The sequence below is a fragment of the Penicillium cataractarum genome, assembly GCF_028827025.1.
Source record: "Penicillium cataractarum strain IBT 29864 chromosome Unknown utg000009l, whole genome shotgun sequence".
Lineage (NCBI taxonomy): Eukaryota > Fungi > Ascomycota > Eurotiomycetes > Eurotiales > Aspergillaceae > Penicillium > Penicillium cataractarum.
Window position 1 is genome coordinate 1,123,717 of NW_026622745.1, and position 22,726 is coordinate 1,146,442.

The 22,726-nt window shown below is 47.0% G+C and overlaps 5 protein-coding genes across 5 annotated transcripts; 3 read left to right on the top strand and 2 right to left on the bottom strand.

The window, feature by feature from the left end:
- Positions 1-241: 241 nt before the first annotated feature.
- On the top strand, positions 242-2,179 carry N7496_011017 (glycoside hydrolase family 32 protein; the record flags this gene model as incomplete). Its single annotated transcript, XM_056703930.1, has 2 exons — positions 242-1,736; positions 1,791-2,179. The coding sequence occupies 2 exons, from the start codon at positions 242-244 to the stop codon at positions 2,177-2,179; spliced, it is 1,884 nt and encodes a 627-aa protein (XP_056549890.1).
- A 3,277-nt stretch (positions 2,180-5,456) lies between these two features.
- On the bottom strand, positions 5,457-6,663 carry N7496_011018 (uncharacterized protein; the record flags this gene model as incomplete). The annotated part of the gene is made up of 2 exons (XM_056703931.1): positions 5,457-5,464; positions 6,468-6,663. 2 exons carry the CDS (start codon positions 6,661-6,663, stop codon positions 5,457-5,459), a joined length of 204 nt encoding a protein of 67 aa, XP_056549891.1.
- A 5,529-nt stretch (positions 6,664-12,192) lies between these two features.
- N7496_011019 (OPT family oligopeptide transporter) lies at positions 12,193-14,990 on the top strand (the record flags this gene model as incomplete). Its single annotated transcript, XM_056703932.1, has 8 exons — positions 12,193-12,486; positions 12,577-13,137; positions 13,200-13,316; positions 13,360-13,668; positions 13,727-13,990; positions 14,052-14,229; positions 14,297-14,586; positions 14,652-14,990. 8 exons carry the CDS (start codon positions 12,193-12,195, stop codon positions 14,988-14,990), a joined length of 2,352 nt encoding a protein of 783 aa, XP_056549892.1.
- Positions 14,991-15,557: 567 nt separating this feature from the next.
- On the bottom strand, positions 15,558-17,611 carry N7496_011020 (S10 family peptidase; the record flags this gene model as incomplete). The annotated part of the gene is made up of 8 exons (XM_056703933.1): positions 15,558-16,204; positions 16,265-16,418; positions 16,470-16,637; positions 16,691-16,706; positions 16,765-16,888; positions 16,943-17,059; positions 17,109-17,213; positions 17,269-17,611. 8 exons carry the CDS (start codon positions 17,609-17,611, stop codon positions 15,558-15,560), a joined length of 1,674 nt encoding a protein of 557 aa, XP_056549893.1.
- Positions 17,612-20,943: 3,332 nt separating this feature from the next.
- Positions 20,944-22,266, top strand: N7496_011021 (GIY-YIG nuclease family protein; the record flags this gene model as incomplete). Its single annotated transcript, XM_056703934.1, has 1 exon — positions 20,944-22,266. The coding sequence occupies one exon, from the start codon at positions 20,944-20,946 to the stop codon at positions 22,264-22,266; it is 1,323 nt and encodes a 440-aa protein (XP_056549894.1).
- Positions 22,267-22,726: the final 460 nt, after the last annotated feature.

A 22,726-nucleotide genomic window follows, 5' to 3' on the forward strand; every position in this document is an offset into this window, starting at 1 on the left:
TGATAACCCCCACGGGGAATTCTGATGAGTAAAAAATGGGGATGGAAGCTAGGAAGCTCTGGGGAAGCTCGGAGGAGGCAAGGTTGCTCTCGGGGCAAACCTCGGCGAAACTCGTCTGGATAGAATTTCCCGGTATATCGCCGCCCTGATAAGTATGATGCTGTTATCATTTGCGCTTTAAAACACTGCAGGTTCGCCCTTCAACATGGCTATGTATCTTTTTTCAATTGTCATTTAAAACATGTCGACTACATCAAGCTCCGGAGAAACCTCGGATAGCCCAGCATCCTGTGGCTCAACTGGCGTCACTACACCCGAGGGCTTCAAGGCCGAGACCAACAGCCTTGGCCAAGCATCTACAAGATGGCGTCCATCCTTTCACCTGTTACCTCGATCAGGATGGATGAATGATCCATGCGCACCTGGGTATGATTCCACGACTGGACTGTACTATGTCTCCTTTCAGTGGAACCCCAATGGCCCTGACTGGGGTGATATTTCTTGGGGAACTGCGACTTCCCACGACCTGATTTCGTGGAAAATCGAAGATCAACCTGTTCTCTTGCCAGATGAGAATTATGACTCCAAGGGTGTCTTTACTGGGTGTTTCCTCAAGGCACAAGACGGAACTCTCAACTACATCTATACCTCAGTCAGCGCCCTGCCAATCCACTACACTATCCCTCATCAAAGAGGCAGTGAGACACTGAGCATCGCAACATCCTCAGATCAGGGCAAAAACTGGTACAAAAGGGACAATAACCCTATCCTACCTGGTGAACCTTCCGGTCTAGATGTCACTGGTTGGAGAGATCCGTTCTGCGCACCCTGGCCCAATATGAGCAAGACCTTGGGGCTGGACCCAAACGAGTCGCTGTTCGGTATCATTTCGGGAGGAATCAGGGATATCACTCCCACCAGCTTTCTTTACCAGATTGATCCAAAGAACTTGAGTGACTGGCAGTACCTCGGCCCCCTCGCAAACTTTGGTCTGAATCTCAGACCATCAAGGTGGTCTGGTGATCTAGGCAAGAACTGGGAGGTCACAAACTTCTTGTCGTTGAATGATGAGAATGATATCAACTCCAACTTTGACTTTCTCATTATGGGTACTGAAGGGTGCCTCGAGGATGGTCTCGAAGAATCCGTGAACAGTGCAGGCCCATCTCGCACATGTCGTGGTCAGCTTTGGATGTCCGGAACCCTCCAGAAAAATGAATCTACTGGCTCTGCTAGCATTTCATATGACTTTGGAGGGCACCTTGACCATGGCTGCTTATATGCTGCCAACTCCTTCTTTGACCCGCGAAGCCAGAAACACATTGTCTGGGGTTGGATCGCAGAAGAGGACTTGTGCGATGATCTCCGCCATCAGCAAGGATGGAGCGGAATGTTGTCAATGCCTCGACAGCTTCACTTGCAGACTCTGCACAATGTAGTCGGCTCATTAGTCTCGGATTTGTCCTCTATCACGTCCGTCAAGGCTGAATCCGAGGGTGATGGAGCTTCCACCATCCGAACTCTTGCCTGTGAACCTTATAATCCTTTGATTCAACATCTCAGAAGCTCTCCAAACGCGCAGCTCTCACGTCTGGGAAGGTCATCTCTTAGCCCTAGTGGTATCGAGGTGGGAATCTCGCGAGAACCCCAGTTGAGTAATCATTGGGAACTTGAATGCTCATTCAATATCTCGAAAACTTGCTCCAAGGTCGGGGTATCAATCGGCCATTCACGATGTGAGCAATTCTTAACATGTCATCTTACGTGTCATATACTAATCGCGTTAATAGGTCACGAGAGCGCAACTGTCATGACCTTCGAGCCGCAGAACGAAACTTTCAAAATTTCCCGGCCATCATTTTCCAGGCCCGATTCATCTCTGTTGATCCAAAGCTCGCCCGAAGTAGCACCTCACACCTTGTTCACGATGATCGACCAAAACAGTGGAGAGGAGTTTACGGAGACTTTGGACATTCGGGCTTGGAGGGATAACTCCGTTCTCGAAGTATTTGTCAACGGTCGCACCGTCATTTCCACCCGTCTCTACGCGGCCGAAGAAACATTCAGTATTCGATTCTTCGCAGAGGATAAAGCTTCGAGCGCTAGGGCTGTATGGACTAGTCACAAAGGTTCGACGGAGTTGCAGTTTGCGAATTTGTGGGATGGAATTGCGATCTAGATAGACATTGAACTTTTCAATTTACCCATTTAATCTGCCTTTGAGATGCTTTGCAATATTCCACTTTCTAGATCTAGAAGCTGTTTGTCACTCCGTGATTATAGTCGCATTTATGAGTTACTTTACCTAAGTAGTCCAAAACACAAATCTGTACCTAATCCATTGGGCTGTGTTCATTATTCAACCTGACAAGGGATTAGTTAGGGTAAATAAGGTATACACACCTAGAATACGGATCATGCAATGTACCTAGTGCTACGAAATTAACAACTCCTGCCTTGGATTCGTGAGACCTAGATTAAGGGTTGTTGCGCTCGCAGATTGTAAATTGAAAAGTATATTTTTATCTAGCTATTTAAACAAATGTTTGAAACCCTGATACACAAATCCACGCATCTAGAAAACTCATGACTAGGTTCTCATTGAAGCGGAACCTTGACAGTAGGAAGACGAACGAGAACAACGGGGTAGCTCATTCCGGCGGCAGCGGCGATCCTCAGTATTGGATGAGGATTTGTAAAACATGAGCACATCCACCAGGTTTATTTCTCATATAATCGAAATCCAAACTAACAGTTCTCCTTCAACACCACCTCTGCCTTCTCAACCTCATCAGCACTACCTGAGCGCTCAACAACTGCCGGACCCATGTGGTAGAACAAATCAACCTCAGTGGACTTGAACTTGCGAGCGGGAATGCCTTGCGTGAACAAAATATCCAGCTCAGCGTAGGTCCGACCCTTGGGCTCCGGCAAGCGGAAAAAGATCCAAATCATACAGCAAAAGCACAATCCAGCCCAAAAGAACGCAGCCTTCGCACCCCAGTTCCAGGCAGTGGTGGTCAATTGGTAATTTGTCAGGACGTTCACCACGATACCTCCGACGTTGTACAGGTTGCGAGCCAGAACGATGGATTTGGCGCGAAGACGGGTGGACGAAAGTTCCGAAACAAGTGAATAACAAACTGGGCCGACACTGCTATCGTAGATAACGGCAAAGACAAGAAGCATGGAGCCGATCGCCCAGTTGGCTGCAGAATTGGTTCGTGGAGCGAGGGCAGTGAATCCAATGATCATGAGAAGACAGAAGAGACAGAAAACTCCATATAGGTATAGAGTACGTCGACCGAACCGAGCCATAAGGAACCAAGAGCCAATAGTCCCGAGTGCGCCAACCGCATACTGCACCATAGACATATCGAAAGATGCCGATTCGGAAAGGCCGGCCGCGAGATAGAAAACAGTGGAGTAGCCCATGAAGGTTGAGCCACACAAATTCTGAACGAGCCATGCGAAGCAAACAATTTCTGTCCGGCGAAGGTTGACGCCTTTGAAACAGTCCAAGTAAGTGGTGCCAGCAGTGACCTCCTTCTCCAGCTCGTTGGTGTGCTGCATCATGGAAACTGCCTTATCCACGTCAAATTCGGCGTCTGAACTGCTGGTCAGACGGAGGAGGTTTCGCTTAGCTTCGTCGATGCGTCCATGTCGTACACACCACCATGGGGACTCGGGGGCGAAGAGGCATCCAATGATCAGCGGGACAGGCCAGAACCACTGAATGGCAAAGGGAATGCGATAAGCCCAGCTGCTAGAAAGCTGCAACACTCCACGGAGGACACCCGAGGCAATAAAGCCTCCGATGACCCAGCAGAAATTAACATAGGTGGTCAGGTACGCTCGAAGGGCCACAGGGCAGACTTCGGAGGCGTATGCGGTCGTCAGTGTTTGGAAGACACCCCAGGGAATTCCGCAGAGAATCTCGCCAACTAGGAGCATCTGCACATTCTGAGCGAAGAACACCACGAAGATGAAGCAGACAATCATGCATAGGGCACCGAGGATGGTCTTGCGGTAACCGAAGCGATCTTGAACGATACCGGTGAGGAAGAGACCAAAGACCTCTCCACAGATCACAGCGTTCGAGAGAGCTGATTTCCACGGAGCTGGGATAACGTAGCTACCGTCGGATTGTAGCTCGCCGTATTTCTGGTTGAACTGAGGGAGGGCGTAGAAGTTGGAAAGTAGGGAAACGTCGTAGCCTTCCATGACGATTGCCGTGGACAAAAGAATTGACCAACCCACAGCCTTGGGATAGAGCTTCAGCGCTTGCATGATGCTCATGTTGCGCTCGGCCTCAGTCGCATCACGAGCATCTGACTGGAGATGCGCGACGTCAACGTCGCCTGCCTCACCCCGGTTGGCCATATTGGTCTCCATGGGAGGCGAAGGAGATAGTATCTCGAGGAGAAAAGAAAAAGAAAGATGAAGAGCGATCGCAACCCGGAAAGCAGTAGAAATTGGTGTCCGATGATGAGTGTTGACCTGGGCCAGACGATGGGTTTTATTTATACCTTGTCATGATGGATGCGGAGGGTAACGCGGGGAGAATGTAGTCCTAGCACCGGAGTGATGCTCCGAAGGCAAAAGTCATTGGAATAATGGGCTCCAGCCTTGCTCACCACCCCAGGTTTTGCGGTTGGGGTGCGATGAAAGCTAAATTTGGTATGGGGTTATGCTGTTCTCTTGCCACAAAAACCTTCCGTACACGACAGCGGAGAATGATCGGAGAAACTCTGGCGGCTGTCATGGACAAATCTCCAGAGATATTCCGAAGCTCTCGACGCATGATAACAGAGAGTTAGACTTCATCCAATTGGAAATTACAAAAGAATAGTATCCCCAAAGAATGCCCGATGTTGAGTCCTTGCATTATTGTTGTAGGCTCTCCGATCGGTGAAATTATTGAACGAGATGGAGACGATTCATCGGCACTGATGCCCGGGATATCTTGCTAGATGAACCACAAAAAAGTGGGCCATATAGATCGAGATCGAAATCAACAACAAGTCTAGATTTTTAGTGGCCCTAGCTGACAATTTGTGTTTACTCCAGCCTGTAAGTAATCTACCATGCTTTCTGAGGACCTCGGAGCACCTTGGATCCTGCTGCGCTCTGCACATTGCACACCGGCGCAATAAAGAGTAGGCGGATGGTCTAGATTGTCTGAAATATGTATTTGGAGATTTTATTGACTTGAATAACATTTACCATACCTTTGCATCATTTAATGACATGTACTAAGACGCTTGTAAGTGTATTGAGCCCAGTACATTGTATAACTACAACTAAAAGCATCGAGAAACCGTGATAAGAACTGAATGAAGCTGTAAAGCAGGCTAGGACTCATAATTAAACTTTCTTCTTTCCCCCTTTTCTCACTACAAATATGAAGAATATTTAAAGACCTATGAACCGTTTTGATGGTATCACTCAAACCATTATACAACTACATGAATGAACATTAAGAGTCCCCCCGCCAAAGACTTTCTGGGCGAGTCATTGGTGCTAAGCTGAAATAGCCCGAGCTGGCAAGTTTCTCCTGAAGCTTTCCAAACTTCCTTGCACTGGCTTTCTTGTCAAACAGAATATCAAGTTCCAAATATGTCAGGCCTCTGGGTTCTGGCAGACGGAAGTAAGACCAGGCCAAGCAGCAGAATGTTGTACCAGCAAACAAGAAACAGCCTTTTCCTTTCCAACCCCAAGATGTCGGATTCAGCATATATAGTGTCAAAACGTTGACAACTATGCTGCTTATATTATATGCAACACGAGCTAAAACGATGGTTCGAATGCGGAGGTGAGATGAGGGGATCTCGGCCACAAGGACATAACAAACTGGGCCAATGGTGTTATCGTAGCAGAATGTTAGAGCGACAACAAAAGAGCCGACGGCCCACGAAACAGCCTTGTTTTCGATCATAAAACTGACACCACCCGCAACCAGCAGGATGACGAACGAGATGGACAGTCCTGTTAGGTACAGTGTGCGTCGGCCAAACCTACGCAACCATATCCAGGAGAGAATACCACCAAGGATTCCCGCGCCGTACATACCGACCGCAACGTGGAAAGAATGATTCACGGGTAGACCGGCCTGCTCAAAGAAGTATGCGGCGTAGCCAGTCAAAGTCGAACCTGAGAGAGATTGTGTGATCCACACGACGCAGGCGATTTCTGTGCGTCGAAGACTAGTCCCTTTGAAACAATCAAGATAGGACGATCCAGCCCCATTGAGATATTTTCCTACCTCACTCGTGTACTGCATCATGGCAATAGTATTATCGGCATTCAAGTTATCCTCAGATCTTGGTGACGTGAGTCGAAGAAGAGACTTTTTCGCCTCGTCAAACCGACCATGACGGACCAGCCACCCTCACCACGATTAGTGGTAGTCATATAGTAAGTTGGATGATCAAACTCACATGGACTTTCGGGGGCCAAAACCATACCAACTAATATTGGAATCACGAAGGCCCACTGAAGTCCGAAGGGGATACGGTACGCCCATTCAGACTGGGCATCAAGGAAAGCGTAAACAACACCAATTCCACAGAGTTGCCCGAGGAGCCAGCACATGTTAATATTTGAGGTCAAGTAGGGTCGCAAGTTGACTGGTAAGACTTCAGCTGCGTACGCCGTGCTCATTGTCTGAAAGATACTACTTGATGTCAGGAAAGTAAGTTCTTGCAAGTGGTGAGAAGTTTCACTAACCCCCAAGATATCCCGCAAAGTATTTGAGCAGCGAGCAACATCTGAATGTTGATAGAGAAGAAAAAGAGAAAGAGAGATAACGATAGCCAGATCAAAGCTCCAACTATAGTGTGATGATAACCGAAACGATCTGTACAATACCCATTCAATAACAGCCCGAGGATTTCCCCGGCGACAGCTGCATTAGATAGGCCGGACTGCCACGCCAGGGGAATTTGGTGACCAGTGACAGGGTTGGTTAGGGTACCGTAGGAGTGTTGAAAAGCTGGAGATGCCAGAAAGCTATTAACGAGTGTCAAATCATAACCTTCCATGATGATTGTGCTCGATGCTAGAGCCGACCATGCCATTGCCTTAGGGTAGACACGGCATGCTTTCAAGAATGTCATTTTGCGCTCAGCATTTGTTGCAGCGCGTGCTCCGGAGGAGAGGTCATGCAAACCGGGAACACGAGACGACAAGTCACAGAAAATATCCGGATGGCTAGTACACCATTCAACCGTTGTATAGTCATCGCTCCCTCTTGGTAATGATCCCTGGTGAGCATCTTGTGGTGTAGAATTAATCGTGGTGGGAGATATAAAGTTGAGCAACTCGGAAGACTGGATATTTGAAGGCTCCATTCTCACTGCACTAATCTTGCAACAGAGGGATATTCAAAGCCCTGGAAAAGAATCAAAGGCGAGAGAAATCCATTCCGTAGTGAAAGCGTACTGAATAGAGCCCGCGAACGTGGGAACTGATTCTCTGGGATAGCCGCGGGCCCGCAGTGAAGCAAAAAGCTTAAATATCGAATAAGCGCCACTGACGCGTATACTTCGGCGCTCAGAAGGGAGATTTATTTGTCTTCTAGTTTTCTAGCAGATGGTTCTGTTTTGTGACGTGAATTTATGGATTGTAATTGTTTACAAGGGATGTGGAAGTCTTAACAGTCTTTGGTAGCTTAGTCTGACCACGGCCGTCAGAACAAGTACGAGGGCGAAGGTGAGTATTGAATTGAAAACAAGAAAACAAATAAAGCACCAAGGCAGTCTTTGACTAACAGATCTGGAGCTTTGTCAGAGTTTCAGTCAGATGATTTTCGTATTGTGGTGAAACCCTTGGCGATATCAAGGACCTTCCACGCTAGGCCGGGTCGCAGACGAGCATCGCGTTTGACCAAAGGAAGCACTCATTGCCCTCCTAGAAGCTCCCTCTAGTACACCTTTCGTCTCCTACACTAAGGAACTGGTTATGGATGGTGTTCCTGGAACATATAGCAAATATGCAGACCTCAACTCTATCACGTACTGCAACAATGTAAATCTTTAGTCTGGTCCCCACGGAGAATGATCAGGAACTATCTTTTGAGCGCTCGAGGAAAGAGCACATAAATTATGAAGCCAACTCTCACGTAATCTACAAAAACATTCCAGATTTTATTGTGATATAACGCCTGAAGAGATGAATAATAGAGCCAATCCCCTTAATTCCTCGTTCTGTACACGTGAAATGAAATATACGCTTGACCAATGCGTACATTCATATACACCAAGAGCCTCATGTTTTGCTATCGGCAAAATTAAGCGAGGGCATCTTGAGGAAGAGTTATTCTCGCTTTGGATGTCGCGCTACCCCTAAGGAGAGCTCCTCGTGGATATGTTTCTTGACCCGCTTCAACGTATGTAACTGATAATTTCACCGACGAGAAGCGAGCAATAATGATACTAGGACGAATGTCGGGAGTAATCTCGGAGTATTATGCCCTTCGAATTTTGAACTGCGTGATTCTCAGTCTCTGCTTTTGGCGGCCAGTGGAATAAGAATACTTTAACATCTACGGAATGTCAATCGGCGATTCCCGAACCGAGCGGCCCGAGTCCTCTGCGTTTCCCCGAGGTTTCCCCGGTTGACACGTACAGCAAGTTTAGGTGAATTGTATAGACCATGGCCTAGAAACATTTAGCTATTATCTTTCCCTGAGATTGAAAATTATGAGTTAGTCATGACAGAAAAACTGGAGTTGCCTTCGAAAAGCCGGTCCACGGTAATTGTTGCTTACTTTTCTCAGATTGACTCTACGCATGGGACGGAGCGTAAAATGCAGGCATTAATTAGATCCTAGGTAGTCTCTTAGCATCCTCCTACCGCGAGCGACTATTATCATAGCCTTCGTCTATTATTTCTCGGTATTATCTCTTGGGTTTGTTTCTTTTCTCATTCATGGCTTACAGCGGCGTTGCTATATTTTGTCATCGTGAAAAATTCTCCGGTCAGGCGTCATCAGGCAAGCGACGGTGATGCCGGACATCTTACATTAGATACAAATGGTGCAACCATGAAAGAGCGCCATGTCAAGGCTATGGACTGGTTAATCCTTCTGCCCACAGGAATTGCCATGAAAAGAAATGGCGTCTCCCTACTTTTCACGGCCATTTTCTTCCTTCCCCCGGTCATAATAATAACTATTTGCACCCCGACGGTAGGTATATAACCCCCGGCCTTTGGAAATTGACTTCCAACAAATTATCCGAGCTGAAGGTACTTCCTTGATCGGTTCAACTTCTCTAGGTATAATTCCGATAATTAGACTTGACCGAGTTTCCCCCTCCGCAGGTGCGGAACTCTCCGCTCGGAGGCTTCCGGCTGGGTCTTCGCAGGATCTGCGTTTCTGTTTGCCAGGCCCCTATAAGCCTGTCTCAGGGGATCTTCCCTGCTTCCTTGCTTTGTTGCTTCCTTACGCTTAGCGTTCATCTGGACTCTCGCCTTGGTGGAGCGTTACTCGAGAGGCTTTGGTTCAATGTGCGAAAAGAGCTGGCGAAAGCATTCGAAAAGTGGCATTAATAGTAGTGAGCGTAGTGAGGTAGGCATACGGGTTCACTAATATTAAATTACACGATATCCGAATCATTCGAATGACACTATCTAACAATTTTACTTCTATAAAAATCTACTTTTGACTAAGGTTAGAAATATTCTCAATCTTGCCCCGGGTGATTAGGTCTCCACCTGTACAGCTGCATTACAATATATTTTCCTAATTCATGTTATTGGCGTAAGAGATCTCTTAGGGTGTTTCTGCACATTAGTCAATATTTATGCTATTGAAGAAGTAAAGACCCAATGAGAACGTACTCTACATGGTTTAAGCTTAATCACAGAATACCCGGACTATCTATGATCCAGAGCAAAATGATCAACAAATCATAACAAGCTTAGCACAAGACAATGTTGTTCTTCTCTTTGAGGTGCGTCCAAGTACATACGACCATAGGGTGTGGAGAACAGGGCTTCCCGTCCGCTCAGCCGTACTTAAGCCACACGCCGGCCAGTTAGTAGTATGGTGGGTGACCACATGCGAATCCTGGCTGTTGTATGTTTTTGCTATAGGCGCAGTGGATACTCTCTAAGTCGTGATCAGCGTGGACACCCACTGGCGGAAGCGCAGACATCCTAGTTCCCCAGTGAGTTCTGCACAGCATGATTCTGACGAGAAAGAGAGCGATATCTTTGATAATTAAGCACAGTGATTTTGTGTAGTGTCTGTGTAGTATTAAACTATTTAGCTACAAGTCCAACCCAAATTGCTCATAGACATCCTGGACGGACAACTGCCAGAGATAACGCCAAAACGAAAATTTTGAGATATGGTCGGACGAATGCCGATTTTATAATTGGCTGTAGCGACAAGCCCGAAGATTGGGCGATAAGAACAGTGTAGATGGCTTAAGCTTAGACCGGCCGACAGAAGAAACAGTCTTTCCTCATTCGAGGGTGTGAGAAGGCCCCAAACTTGAATTATTTAACTTAAAAACCTGAAGCCTCTCGTGACTGCTGTCGCTATGAAAGTCTAAACGGCGATAAATAGTGGGAGACAGAGTACAAGGTCAAAATCCTTTCATGCGGCCGAGAAGGGAAAGTATTAGCGAATTCATCCAGTTCATCCTCTATGATATTTAAGGTTTTAACATTTAAAGTCGTAGTTTCACCATTATGAGGCCTATATAAAAACAGATATTCCTTGAAAGGTAATATTGTAACCTTAATGGCGACAGAAATTCAATTAAGACGTACTCCGTCGGAGTTGTGGAACGGCCCACTCTCGCTCATTACCGAGTACGAGTAAACATAACCCCGTGTATAAGCAAAGTGAGTTTATGAGATACACGCTTTTGCCTAGCTTATCACCCCAACCATGTTTCCTTCTACCAAAATTCCTAAAATCCAGAAGGTCCTACTCCAGGAATTTATTCTTCCATCCAACGAAGGGGCTAGAGCCGGATGAGAAAAGACCCGCCGAATGGTAGGCCAACCTTATCAGTCCGAAGATATTCCGGTTTATCATCGTCACAAAATATGTGCTAGACTTGGCCGTGATAGGCCCTAGTCCTCAAATCTTCGACCTGGGTGCGGGGTAGTCGAGACATACAGCGACGTCGCGAGGAAAGCAAGACTCGTGTGCTCAGCGTGCTGGCTGCTTCACCATTCTCTAATTGATTGCGTTAATCACGCCTACCACTGTATCTATATACATAGACCAAGACTGTACCTTAAGCACATGCCTATTATGGATTAGTCTGCAGATTAGTTCGCGCCCCGGTCCGTACGCGTATCATAGTGATAAGCTTAACGCTGTAAGAAGTTAAATTCCAAAGAGGTATGATTGGCGGGATTAGTGGGCCTAGCGATGTCACCTAGGAAATGACTTCCAATGTAAACCTCGCTTAAAATTGCTTAATGAACCCCACTCGCGAAGCCACGTAGTTCTACGTAGCTATCGCGTAGCTAGCATGGATCCATGATAAGCTCCCGATCGAAAGCACCCACACTGATGTAGTAGATAAAGCTCATATCTTGTTCCATGCAATTAGATCTAATGCTAATGAGCGGCCAATAGTGGCACGATGGGTGCAAGGACGAGGGTTGTCCGTGGCTTTTAGGCTGTTCACGCAAAGGAGAGTGAGCTGGGGAAGTGGCGAGGACGACAATGGCGTCAGAATCCACTATAATGATCTTAACCCGCTCTTAAGCTAAGCTTTATGTAGGCCATGTGGGAGATCTTTGCCGAGACGATCACGACATGGGTGTCAACTGTTGTTGCATAGACGTTAGGGGCAAACTATCTTGATAGTCATAATTCAATTTCTATACGGTAGTGCTTATACTTCGTGTACTAGTACAGATTATAGCACACCGCGGATTGCATTAAACCGCCACTAGGCCTGAGTTGGCGCCGCGAATGAGCTAGACAACTGGAATGGCGTCTTTGATCCCGGTCTTTGGTCGCGCAGTCCGGCGGGTTATCTTATATTGGTCGGATGGCTTTTGTCCCATTCGGAGGTGAAGTGCGAGATTTCCAGTGGCTATAAGAGAAACTTAAGGCCTCTGCATTACTCCCCTTTTTAGCTTGGGAGAGAAACAAGAACTGCACAAGTTCTACGAGCGTCTCATTCCTCCGCTCGACGCTCACACAGCCCACCAGTTATGGCGGACTATCTTTCAAAAGCCGAGGGACGTGAGGTGTCCAGTCAGGATGTGATCGATGAGAAAACTACTGCTGCCATTTCAACCTCAGAGGATGAACCTGATATCACCAAGGATGATTTCAATGGCGAGGCCGACCGTGACAGTGCTGAGGTCATTATCGTCACTGGTGCCGACGCAGCTGAGCACCTCCTGCCACTTCGAGATGACTTTGAGCCAACTGTGACCTTTCGCAGTATGTTGTTGGCCTCATTACTAGCCTGCTTCCAGGCTGTGATGAACCAGATCTATATGGTAAGTTCCATGCCTGATGAATACTTTTAAATTTATGAAGAAATTGTTCGATCGCCATCTTCTATTCTTTATGCTGACAGTGGTCAATAGTTTAAACCAACGGCGATCACCATTCAAGGAACTTTCATTGTTCTCATCTCATACTTTGTTGGAAATGCATGGGCCAAGTTTCTTCCTCGCGGAGATAAGTTTGAGGCTCGTTGGATACAAAAGGGGGGCCAAGGCAAAATTCCTTTTTATATTACGGTCATCAAGTTCATCAATCCAGGACAATGGACTTTGAAAGAGCATGCAATCTGTGCCATTACTGCTACTTCTGCCTCGAATGCTGCCGCTACTTCTGAGGTGTTTGCAGCACAGGAACTATTCTATGATATGAAGTTGAATGCGGCGACGGTGATCCTGACTATCATATCTATTGGCCTATTTGGCTACGGCCTTTGTGGCTTGATGCGTCCTATTGCAGTGTGGCACGTCGAGGCTGTCTACTGGAGTACGCTGCCTACTGTCAAGACCCTCCAGGGGTTGCATTGGCAACAAGTGAAGAATTCTAAACCCCTGAGATATTTCTGGTATGCTTTCAGCGGCATGGCCCTCTACGAGACAATTCCTGCCTATATGTTCCCATGGCTGAATTCCGTTTCAATTCCCGTAAGTGATTCTTGAAACTATGTCGATGTGCTTTTTTCAGCTAACATTCCTGAAAATCAAAGTGCCTGGCCGCCCAGAAGGCTACAGGTAGTACAGCGGCGACTCTAACAAATGTCTTTGGTGGAGCAACCAATAATGAGGGAATGGGTCTATTCTCTCTCAGCTTCGACTGGCAATATGTAGGTTGGATGGTTTTTCTATTCGCCTCTCTTTTTTATTTAGCTTCTAGAACTGACCTCTGGCGCAAAGATCACATCCTTTCAAACTGCTCTTCCCCTCAAGTTTCAAATCCATCAAGCTGTCGGTTTTGTGGTCTGTCTGGTAGCTATGGCTGGTATCTACTATGGCAATGGTTGGGATGCGCAGTCCTTACCTTTTATGTCTACCAAGCTGCTCATGGCAAATGGCACGTCGTATCCCATCACAAGCGTATTCCCTGATGGGGTACTTGACACTGCTGCCTTGGAGACGTATGGTATCCCAAAATTGTCGGGAACATTTGCATTCGCTATGTTCATGGCTAACGCTGCAGTAAGTGGTAACGAGTCTCGATATTGTGAGCTGCTTAATAACAACATTCTCTCTTCAGATCGGCGCTTTGATTGTGCACTGTATTCTCTTCTGGGGATCAGACATTAAGCGGGCGTACCAAAGCGCCAGAGCTGGTAGATTTGATGATCGTCATCACGAACATATGGCTAAGCATTATAAGGAGACCCCGTGGTGGTGGTATGTGATTGTGCTCGTGGCCAGTTTCTTCCTTGGCCTTATCGTGGTTCTTAAAGAAGACATTGGCCTGCCAGCATGGGCCTATATCGTCTCGCTGGTGGCTGGAATCATCATCGCTCCATTTGTGAGTTTCTCCAAGAAAAATCTTTTTCTTTGATCGAGGCTAACTAAACTCCTTGTCTTAGAGTACAATTCTGTATTCCCGCTACGGTAACGGCATCGCCACTAACAGTCTGTCGAAGATGCTAGCCGGCCTTCTGATTCCTGGACGGCCTGTTGGCAATATGTACTTTGCTGCTTGGTCACACAATGTGATCATGAACGTTGTCAACCTGTGCAATGACCTGAAGATGGGCGAATATCGTGAGTATTTCCCTGGTCTACCGAATCTCCCCAATGGCGACTTTTCTTGTCTAACACCTTATCTTAGTCAAAATCCCACCCCGCGTGATGTTCCTGACACAGATGTATGGCACTATCCTTGGCGCCTTTGTTAATTATGCCATCATGATTTCTATTGTGTCGGGCAACAAAGAGCTTCTCACTTCTGGCAATGGAAACTCTTCCTGGAGTGGTGCCACCATGCAAGCATACAACACAAATGCCACATCATGGGCCCTCTCATCTTATCTATACAAGATCGGTCGGCAATACGAGCTTGTTCCTCTTGGAATGTTGATTGGCGCCGGACTTGTGGTGGTCCATCGAATCTTCTACCAGGTATGTAAGCCCAACTCGACCAATGTTACTATCCCGGCCTTGCCTCACACTGACATCTCATGTAGTTTGTTCCCAAAATTGGCAAAATTGACGTCTCGGAAATCAACATGCCCCAATTTATTCAATATGCGGGCTACCTACCCTACAATCAATCCCAAACCTGTGTGATCTACAGCTGGGTCATCGCCGGATTCTACGTGCAATACTACCTTCGGAACTGGCACCCAAAGGTCTTCAAGGATTACTCGTATCTCGTTACCGGTGCCTTCGACGGTGCCAGCTTGACGGTGCTGTTTATCCTCTCGTTTGCTGTCTTTGGAGCTGCAGGGTCCGCACGTAACTTCCCGACTTGGTGGGGTAACAACGCGGATGGTAATTACGATTGGTGCCCGACCTCGGACTGATAGAAGATATACGATGCCATTCCATGGTTGATGTGGATTCGTCACGATCGGTCGTCGTGTTGTTTGATGTGCATGTTTGGTTTACATGAATTACGATCACGGAACCCAGAGAACCTTAGTAATTAACAGTTCAACCTTTAAATAAGATACTCAGGAATCATCACTCTTATATACTAGACAATTTTCCGTCTAGCACGGACGCAATCCTAACATTTTTCAACGATTCAAATATTCCGCAAGGTATGTGAGACGCATATATGCACAGCTAGGCATTCAACCTCTACGTTGTAACTGACAGTTGGTACTTGCTTTATAATCACAATCAGCAAGGTGAGGTTACCCGAGGGTGTGCTGATTCTACTTATCGAGCAGGAGTTGCTTGGCATAAGGTTGTGTGGTATACATATCTTGCAAATTCCGAGTGCGGGAGAGTATGGAAGACCTTGATTATGAGGCGCCTGGCTCCTTCCTTTGCAAATATACAGATCCTGTTCACTCCGTAGTCATTGTGTTTTATATTATTGACTTCATTCGTATTGACATCACCGCATCATCATCATATCACTATTAGAAGTGCTTCTTGCCAACGGAAAAGCCCTCCGTGGACGTTGATGTTGGCAATGCCACTGATGACTCAGTATGCGTTGCGGTTGCGGGACCATCTGATCCAAAGTCCGGGGTCAGCTTCTTCTCACCAGTCGGCAACTCCCAACCATTCAGCGTACGGTTGAACAACTGCAGAGAGGCAACGGGCTGGTAGTACGGAACCTCGTGGCCAGCTTCGTAAACACGGGTGAACGAGAAGTTACCATACTCGCGAGTTTCACCATACTCCACACCATCCACTGTGAAAGGGGCATATCCCGCGGCACGGAATTCCTTGCTGTGTTTGTAATTGGTTTCGAGAGAGACTGCTTGGCCACCGAACCAATTGCAGATGTAATCTGCGTCACCGTAGATAAGAGCGACGCGGACGGGTCGGGTAAGGATATCTTCGAGGTCTTCGATGAAGTTGGGCCAGACGAAGTCACCAGTTTGTTGGAAGGCGTAGTAGACCTCGGCGTTAGATTGAGTGTAGTTAAGATCAACTCCAAGGGCGTTCTTGACTTCGTCTTTGGCGAGGTAGTTAATGTAGTAACTGGGAGGGGTAGGGTCTTGGGAAGGGTGGCGGATATCGTAAGTGCCGCGGCCACTGAAGACGTAGTATGGGCTCTCTGCGGCGTGGTGTTAAGATACAGTAACTTTGAATGATTTATCGTGGAGAATAAACATACCAACGTTGTCACGGCACATATTGGCGGCCTCGGTACAGATTGCCAAGTCAGCCAGCGAGGTGCGATTGGTGGTCTTGCAGTAGGAGATCTGGTCCTGGCAACCGTTGGGCATGGAGTTGGCGAACTTCATGTAATTATAGACAGTCTCGTTTACCTGAACATTTGTCAGAACTGAATGAGATTTCTGCTTAGTACGATAACTTACCGCTTCAATGCCGTACGTGTTATGACGAGCAAACTCGGGGTAATGAGGAGCCTGGATAGACTCATCGATGATTCCGTTTATAATTCCCAGGGTGTTGAAGTCAAGTTGAACGCCCTTGGTAGTACCGTTGGCAATCTTGTCGTTCTCCTTCATGAAGTGATCGAAGAACTAAAATTGTTAGATAGTTGATACGCGAGTTGAAACAACGGTGCTCTACTCACAGCAGGGCCATAGTGTCTATCAATTCGTTAGCATCACCAATCAATCACGGAATAGATGTCCAGATGAAACTCACCCTCCATAACTCTCAGTCCACAGGTTGAAGCTTCTCGACTTGATCTTTGGGTCCAGCTTGTGCAGACCACCAAGGAATCCCTGCAGAACTTCCCAGGTTGCTTCAGCAGCAAGATTGGTGGTGTCTTTTCAGAGTGTCAGTATCACTACAAAAGCCACTGAATGAAGGGGGAAAATACCAATCAAAGTAGCGTTAATAACCGGGTAGCGGCCCTGAACACCCGCAAAGGATGCATCCTCAAACACGCCAGTGAAGGGGTTGAGAGAGCCAGCTTCTTTCTCGGCATATGAGAAACCTATATAGTTTTAGAAAACATCCTTTGTGATTTAGGTCACATTTCATACCAGTTCCCAGGGGCTGGGAGATGAAAAGCATATTAGAGACCTCGTTCCAAGAGTAAGGGTTGATCTCGGTCTCGTTCTTCTCGTTGACACGGCAGGGACCGAGTTCTATATCATAAGCTAGTTAGAGATTAAAGTCTCAACAAGGCTAACGATCACATACCTTCAAACAAACCGATCAATGAATCACTGCCAGGGCCACCGTTCAACCACAAAGTAATTGGTGCGTTCTCTGGGTCGTGACGTGCCTCGAAGAACCAGAAGAAAGTATGCGCATCTGGAGCCAAGTCCACATAACCGGCATATGAGTTCACCCCCGGTGTCGTTTCACAGACGCCGTGTTTGCCGGGTTCCTTATACCGAATGGTAACATTATTGGCAGTCTTGATGGTCTTGACCCCAGTAGGCTCATTAGGAAGCTGGCGACGAGCGAACTCGGTACCGAGGGGCACCGAGGCTGCTGCTGCGAGCGGCAGCGCCAATGGAAGTAGACTGTGGACGCGCATTGTGGCTTAACGGTCAGTCAAGGTGTAGAAGTTCAACGTCAGCCTGGATGATAAACGAAAAATCAAACCAGGGGTCTCCATGCGGACTTTAAATACGACTTCTGAGAAGAGGGGAGATCAACCGATCAGCCTGTAAATCGCGACCAGCCGTGTCTACAGGCAATCGACCAACTGGATTAACGCAAATAAAGCCGGGCATAGCCGTCCCCTGACAATCGTCATTAACCAGCTTCCTCTCAAGGTTAACCAAGCGGATATAGCCAAGAAATCGCCATCGAGCTGGAAAGCCAGTCAGAAAGACTGCCGATATGTATCGTGGGGACAAATCCAGCCATCTCCGCAGGAGCTCCGGGGAAGGTAGCATCGCTGCATCGCTATACGAGGAGAAGCCTCGTCAATTCAAGCCAACCGGGAGAGGCTCAGCAAAGCCTCCACCAAGGCTTGCAGAAAATCAGGGGTCTTGATTTGACCCGATAACGAGCTTGAGCGCCGAGTGAGGGGAAAGATCGGCGCCGCTTGACCAAGCATAAAGCGGATAGGTCGATTGGCTATGGTGGAGCAGAGACTGGAAGGGTTTCAATGGCCATGGTATCACCTAGGCAGCCAGAATCTTGGTCTTTGGGGTCAAGGTTCTTTGTGAGTAGTCAGATATCGAGTCCAAAATTGGGGAAGATCTAGTTCTCATGAATAATCACTGGGGGTAGTTAGATGGAAGTTGAACGAGGCGTCCAAGTCATCGGAGAGCGGGGTTACTGTGGTTGGTTACAATAGACCGGCATCACAGCACGGGGCATCTTCGGGAATGACGACTTCGGATCTCGCATGCTTTGTTCTGAATGCAACGTGGAAATCAAAGTTCTTCGAGATGAATCGAATCTCCGGCCGGTGCATATAACATTACTATTGACTGATCAGGGTCTTCTGCGGTCGTTTAGGTCAGACGCGATCGGAGTTCCACTTGGCGTGACCGTTCCGCCAGTCTCTGCGCCACTAAGCTTGTACTGTATTGGCATACTCCTTGGAGGCCATTCGTGGAGCCGTCTCGTAAATTCTCTATGAGGAGAGAAAACTTCGTATAAAGACTTTTACCAGCATTGGCTTACACATAGTATAGGTCAGGGTCATTGTGACACCGAAATCTTTCCATTTATCAGCAGTGCATAGTGCGGAGAATATATATCTTGCTAGGGGTCCTCAATATTCTTAGACAGGAAGCCTAGCATCAGAGACAATTTTTGTGAGGCAAGAGCAATTGATGGAATTAATGCGAATATCAACGGTAACCCTATCCGATGGAAATGAATCTCTTTACGCCCGAAAAGATCGCCTCTATATCGCATCTATCTTCTGGGCCTTTGGATCCTGGCGAATTCCCTAATACCAAGCTTTCCTTAGTCGACATTCCGCCCTCTGACTCAGCTGCACGCTCAAATCCAATCTCGCTCTCACGCCAATGGGTGCCCCAGAAATTGACAATATAGCGCTCTTACGATCCTCAACCTGAACTACGCCGTATAGAATAAAAGCCGCACTCCGGATACCGCCAGCAAGTATTACCACCCACGCGAGCAATGATGCTCATATCTGATTGGAGTGGGGTGAATCTCAAACGAAATCCCGTAAGTAGCCTTGCCAGTACGCCGGCCATTTCAAGTGCTTGACTCTGGACCTGTGTAATGCACATAGGGCCCGAGCAGCCCTCCTAGGTCATGTTGAAACAACGACGATAGCTAGCCGTACTGATAACAACCTTGTTAGGAGGCATGCAAGCATTGGTAATCGTAACCGCGACTGGTCTAGTCTCTGTGACGTTCACGTGGCTGCGAAGACAGTTCCCATGAGGCAATCATAGATAGCATATGGCTTGCCATAGTCCCACTGCCCATAAAGACCGTAGGAGATGTGTATGATTTAGTCCAGAATCTTGGCGAACTTGCTGAGTCAGTGACAGCCTCAAACTAGCCATATGGCTTCACATTTTTAATTCCGACGCTTTTGCTATCGCTTGATTAAGATTGGCACGGCGCATAGTGAAAGTGCCCTTTAAAGATAGGGTATTATTGGACTATATAATATAGTATTGGTCAGTATGTACTTGGTGATTGAAGTCTGACGGAACCAACTACCCAGCCTCTGTGTACGTCCACTCCTTTCGGGGGTTGGGGCTTCTAAACCATGAGTTAGGTCTAAGCCACAAGCAATCCATGCTATCTCTCCCACACGTTTCTACTTTCCAGCCATACCCTCTCAATATTAACTAATAAAAACTCATATGCTATTAATTTCAATAATACCAGAGACACCAGAACCATGAATTCTTTGTCAAGAATGGTGAATTTGATTTATGGCCTATATGGACAGAGCACTTTCTGGCTTAGAAGCCTCAACTCCTTTCGCAGGGCGTACTTAGAAAAACGCCGGATATAGGATAGGATGGATTGGTGATTGGAGAAAGCCACAAACCAATCTGCGTTGGGGCACGTTGGGGCACCCTCGCTAGTAACAGTGGGACCCGGGGGCTAATAAATTGTAGTTGCCGAGCTCCCCAAAGAGACCATGATCACCTACATACTGGAAGACATACACTGTGGGTCCAACTGGGCCCCAATGTGCTTTTAGTGGTAAATCACTACTCCAATTCTCGCAAGAGGTAGAAAAGGTGCACTTCTCATAGCCTCTCGAGCTCCGGGTCATGACGAGGGGTAATTGTTGCCAGATACAGAATGGCATTCGAGTCATGCTCGACCTCATCAACTTCAAAAACGCCAGAGATGCGGAGAGATGCCGAGCTTTTCAGTGTGGCTTGGCCCCCGAATTATATGAAACGGACTTTGGCTTTGGCGGCTGAGAACCCATGACTAGGCGCGGGACTAATGCATGCACATTCCACCATTACCCCTTAAACGCACAAGGGCTATCTTGGTGAGCCTGTGATCTACGAACCAGAAGTCTGGCTATCTCGGGATCGCCGCTTTTCCTATCCACCTGCCACATGGAGATGACACTATCTACCGCACAGCCCCATGGTTCTAGCCTCAAATTCATATCAGAGGTATGCGAAAGAGCTCACGCGGACGTTTAGACCCATTGGCCCCTGTAAGCTGCATGAATTAGTGCTCGTAGGAGAGGGAGGGGGTGTTTCTTCCTCTTTACAGACTCGAAGGAGGATGATTGGACCTGCTTTAAAAGCGCTACAACATCTTAAGATTTTAAAAACCACTCGAGAATTGGCCGGTTATTCTCCATTGTTCTGAGTCTGGTACGATATTTTATCGTGCTCTTTATCATAACCAACATTTCCTTTCGGTGCAATATTCTGGGCTTGTCTGAATATGAAACCTACGGAGGGCTTTTGCGACTTGTCAGTGCTGTTGTTTGACATCCACGAGTCATCCCACCAGCAAGAATGTGTCTTTCACCAAGTTGACGAGCATGGCACCCAAAACTGCATCATCGAAATTCGCGAGGAAGATTGTAACTTGGCACGATCACACTTCAACGACATCCTCTTTATTCGCAATGTGTACTGCGATGAACGTCAAAACACATCCAAAGTGCTAGATGTTTTCAATCATCTTGCAGGTCTTCTCCTTTGTGGCGAGCACGCCAGTTACCGTCGACCATTGAGATTACAATGGGTCCGGGAATTTAAAGAACGAAGGTCCGAGATTTTGTCTGAATTAGAAGATTACTATGGGAAGCCAGGCTCTTCAGATGGAGCCGAGGACGACAAAAAAGAAGTATTTGCTGATCCATCTCGGCCGTTCGCAACAAAAGAGCTCACCAGACTTTGTCTGAAAATCGACGAGGAGGGAGTGGCTAAGAAAGTTACCAAAGTACTTGACCAACAATTAGGGGCTCAAAGCCGAGAGACCGGGTGTGTCTATATCATCTCCCCTCAAGATACCGAATTTCAAGGGGTACTGAAAATTGGGTATTCAAAAAAGCATCCCCAGGCCGCTCGTTTCATAAATCATGAGCGCTGCTTCGGGGAGTTTGAAATTATCAAAATGAGACCTGTGACATATGCACGCCGAGTCGAGCAACTATTATTGTCGGAATTCTCGCGCGTACGCTACAAGAAATACTGCGAAATTTGCAAGACAACGCATCTCGAATGGCTCAAAATCGACTCGGAAACACTCGTGGAAAGTTTGAACAAATGGTGCGACTTCTTTGATAAAGTTAACACATACAAGAAGGACGGTGAATTTATGACACTACCTGAAGAAGGCCTAGAACTACCCTCTCCTGTTTTACCAGAGCACCTCAGGCAAAATCGCTGTGTGAGCTGGACTCCATCAAAAGGGACTCCTCGAGGAAAGACTCCGTCGAAGGATAGTGCTTCAAAGGGTAGTTCTAAAAAGAAGAAACCTTCAAAGGACTCTCCCAAGAAGGACACTCCAATAGAAGGTGCTCCTACACAGACTGTGATGGAAACCCCCACAAAGACTTTTCGGCCTCAATCTTCATCTTCCACTTCGCCTTCATATCCTCAATTCAAAATCCCAACGATCACAACCACTGTTATCCCAAGCTCCGACAAACTAGACTCGATGCCTGAAGGAAATGATGTTGATCGGGAGGAATCTGAGGTTGGAGGGTTGACTTCGGCGATTCGTCGCCTTAATTTTAAACCGAAGTCAGCACCATGAGTCACCAAAGTCATGTTCAAGACACCTGTTTTTCGATTTTATCTTTGTTTTTGATCTTTTTTGGTTTCTTGCATTTACTCGAGTTCTTCTGGCTTTATTTATTATCTGAAATATTGTTGTCAGTTATGTTAAGCTAAACCTCCCAATTCTAATGTCTTCATTTGACGAGTTAAGTCCGGCACTCATCACAGAATCTCTGGTTCAGTGCAGATGCGCAAGTTACATAAGAGTTTACTCCTTAAACAGATCATACATGGCGAGCTCTACCTTGCCAAATCTTTTGTTTCACTTTTCCATTAACATACCACCCTGCTTCCATGTGTGAATGATGGTTTGGTATTCTATTAAAACTGCCTATCTCAAGGTTATATGCGCTACTTATATCGGCCCCGAACTTACCATAGTATCGCGTTCTGACATATTAGATGTATTGGCCTACTAAGCTATCTGAGGACCGAGC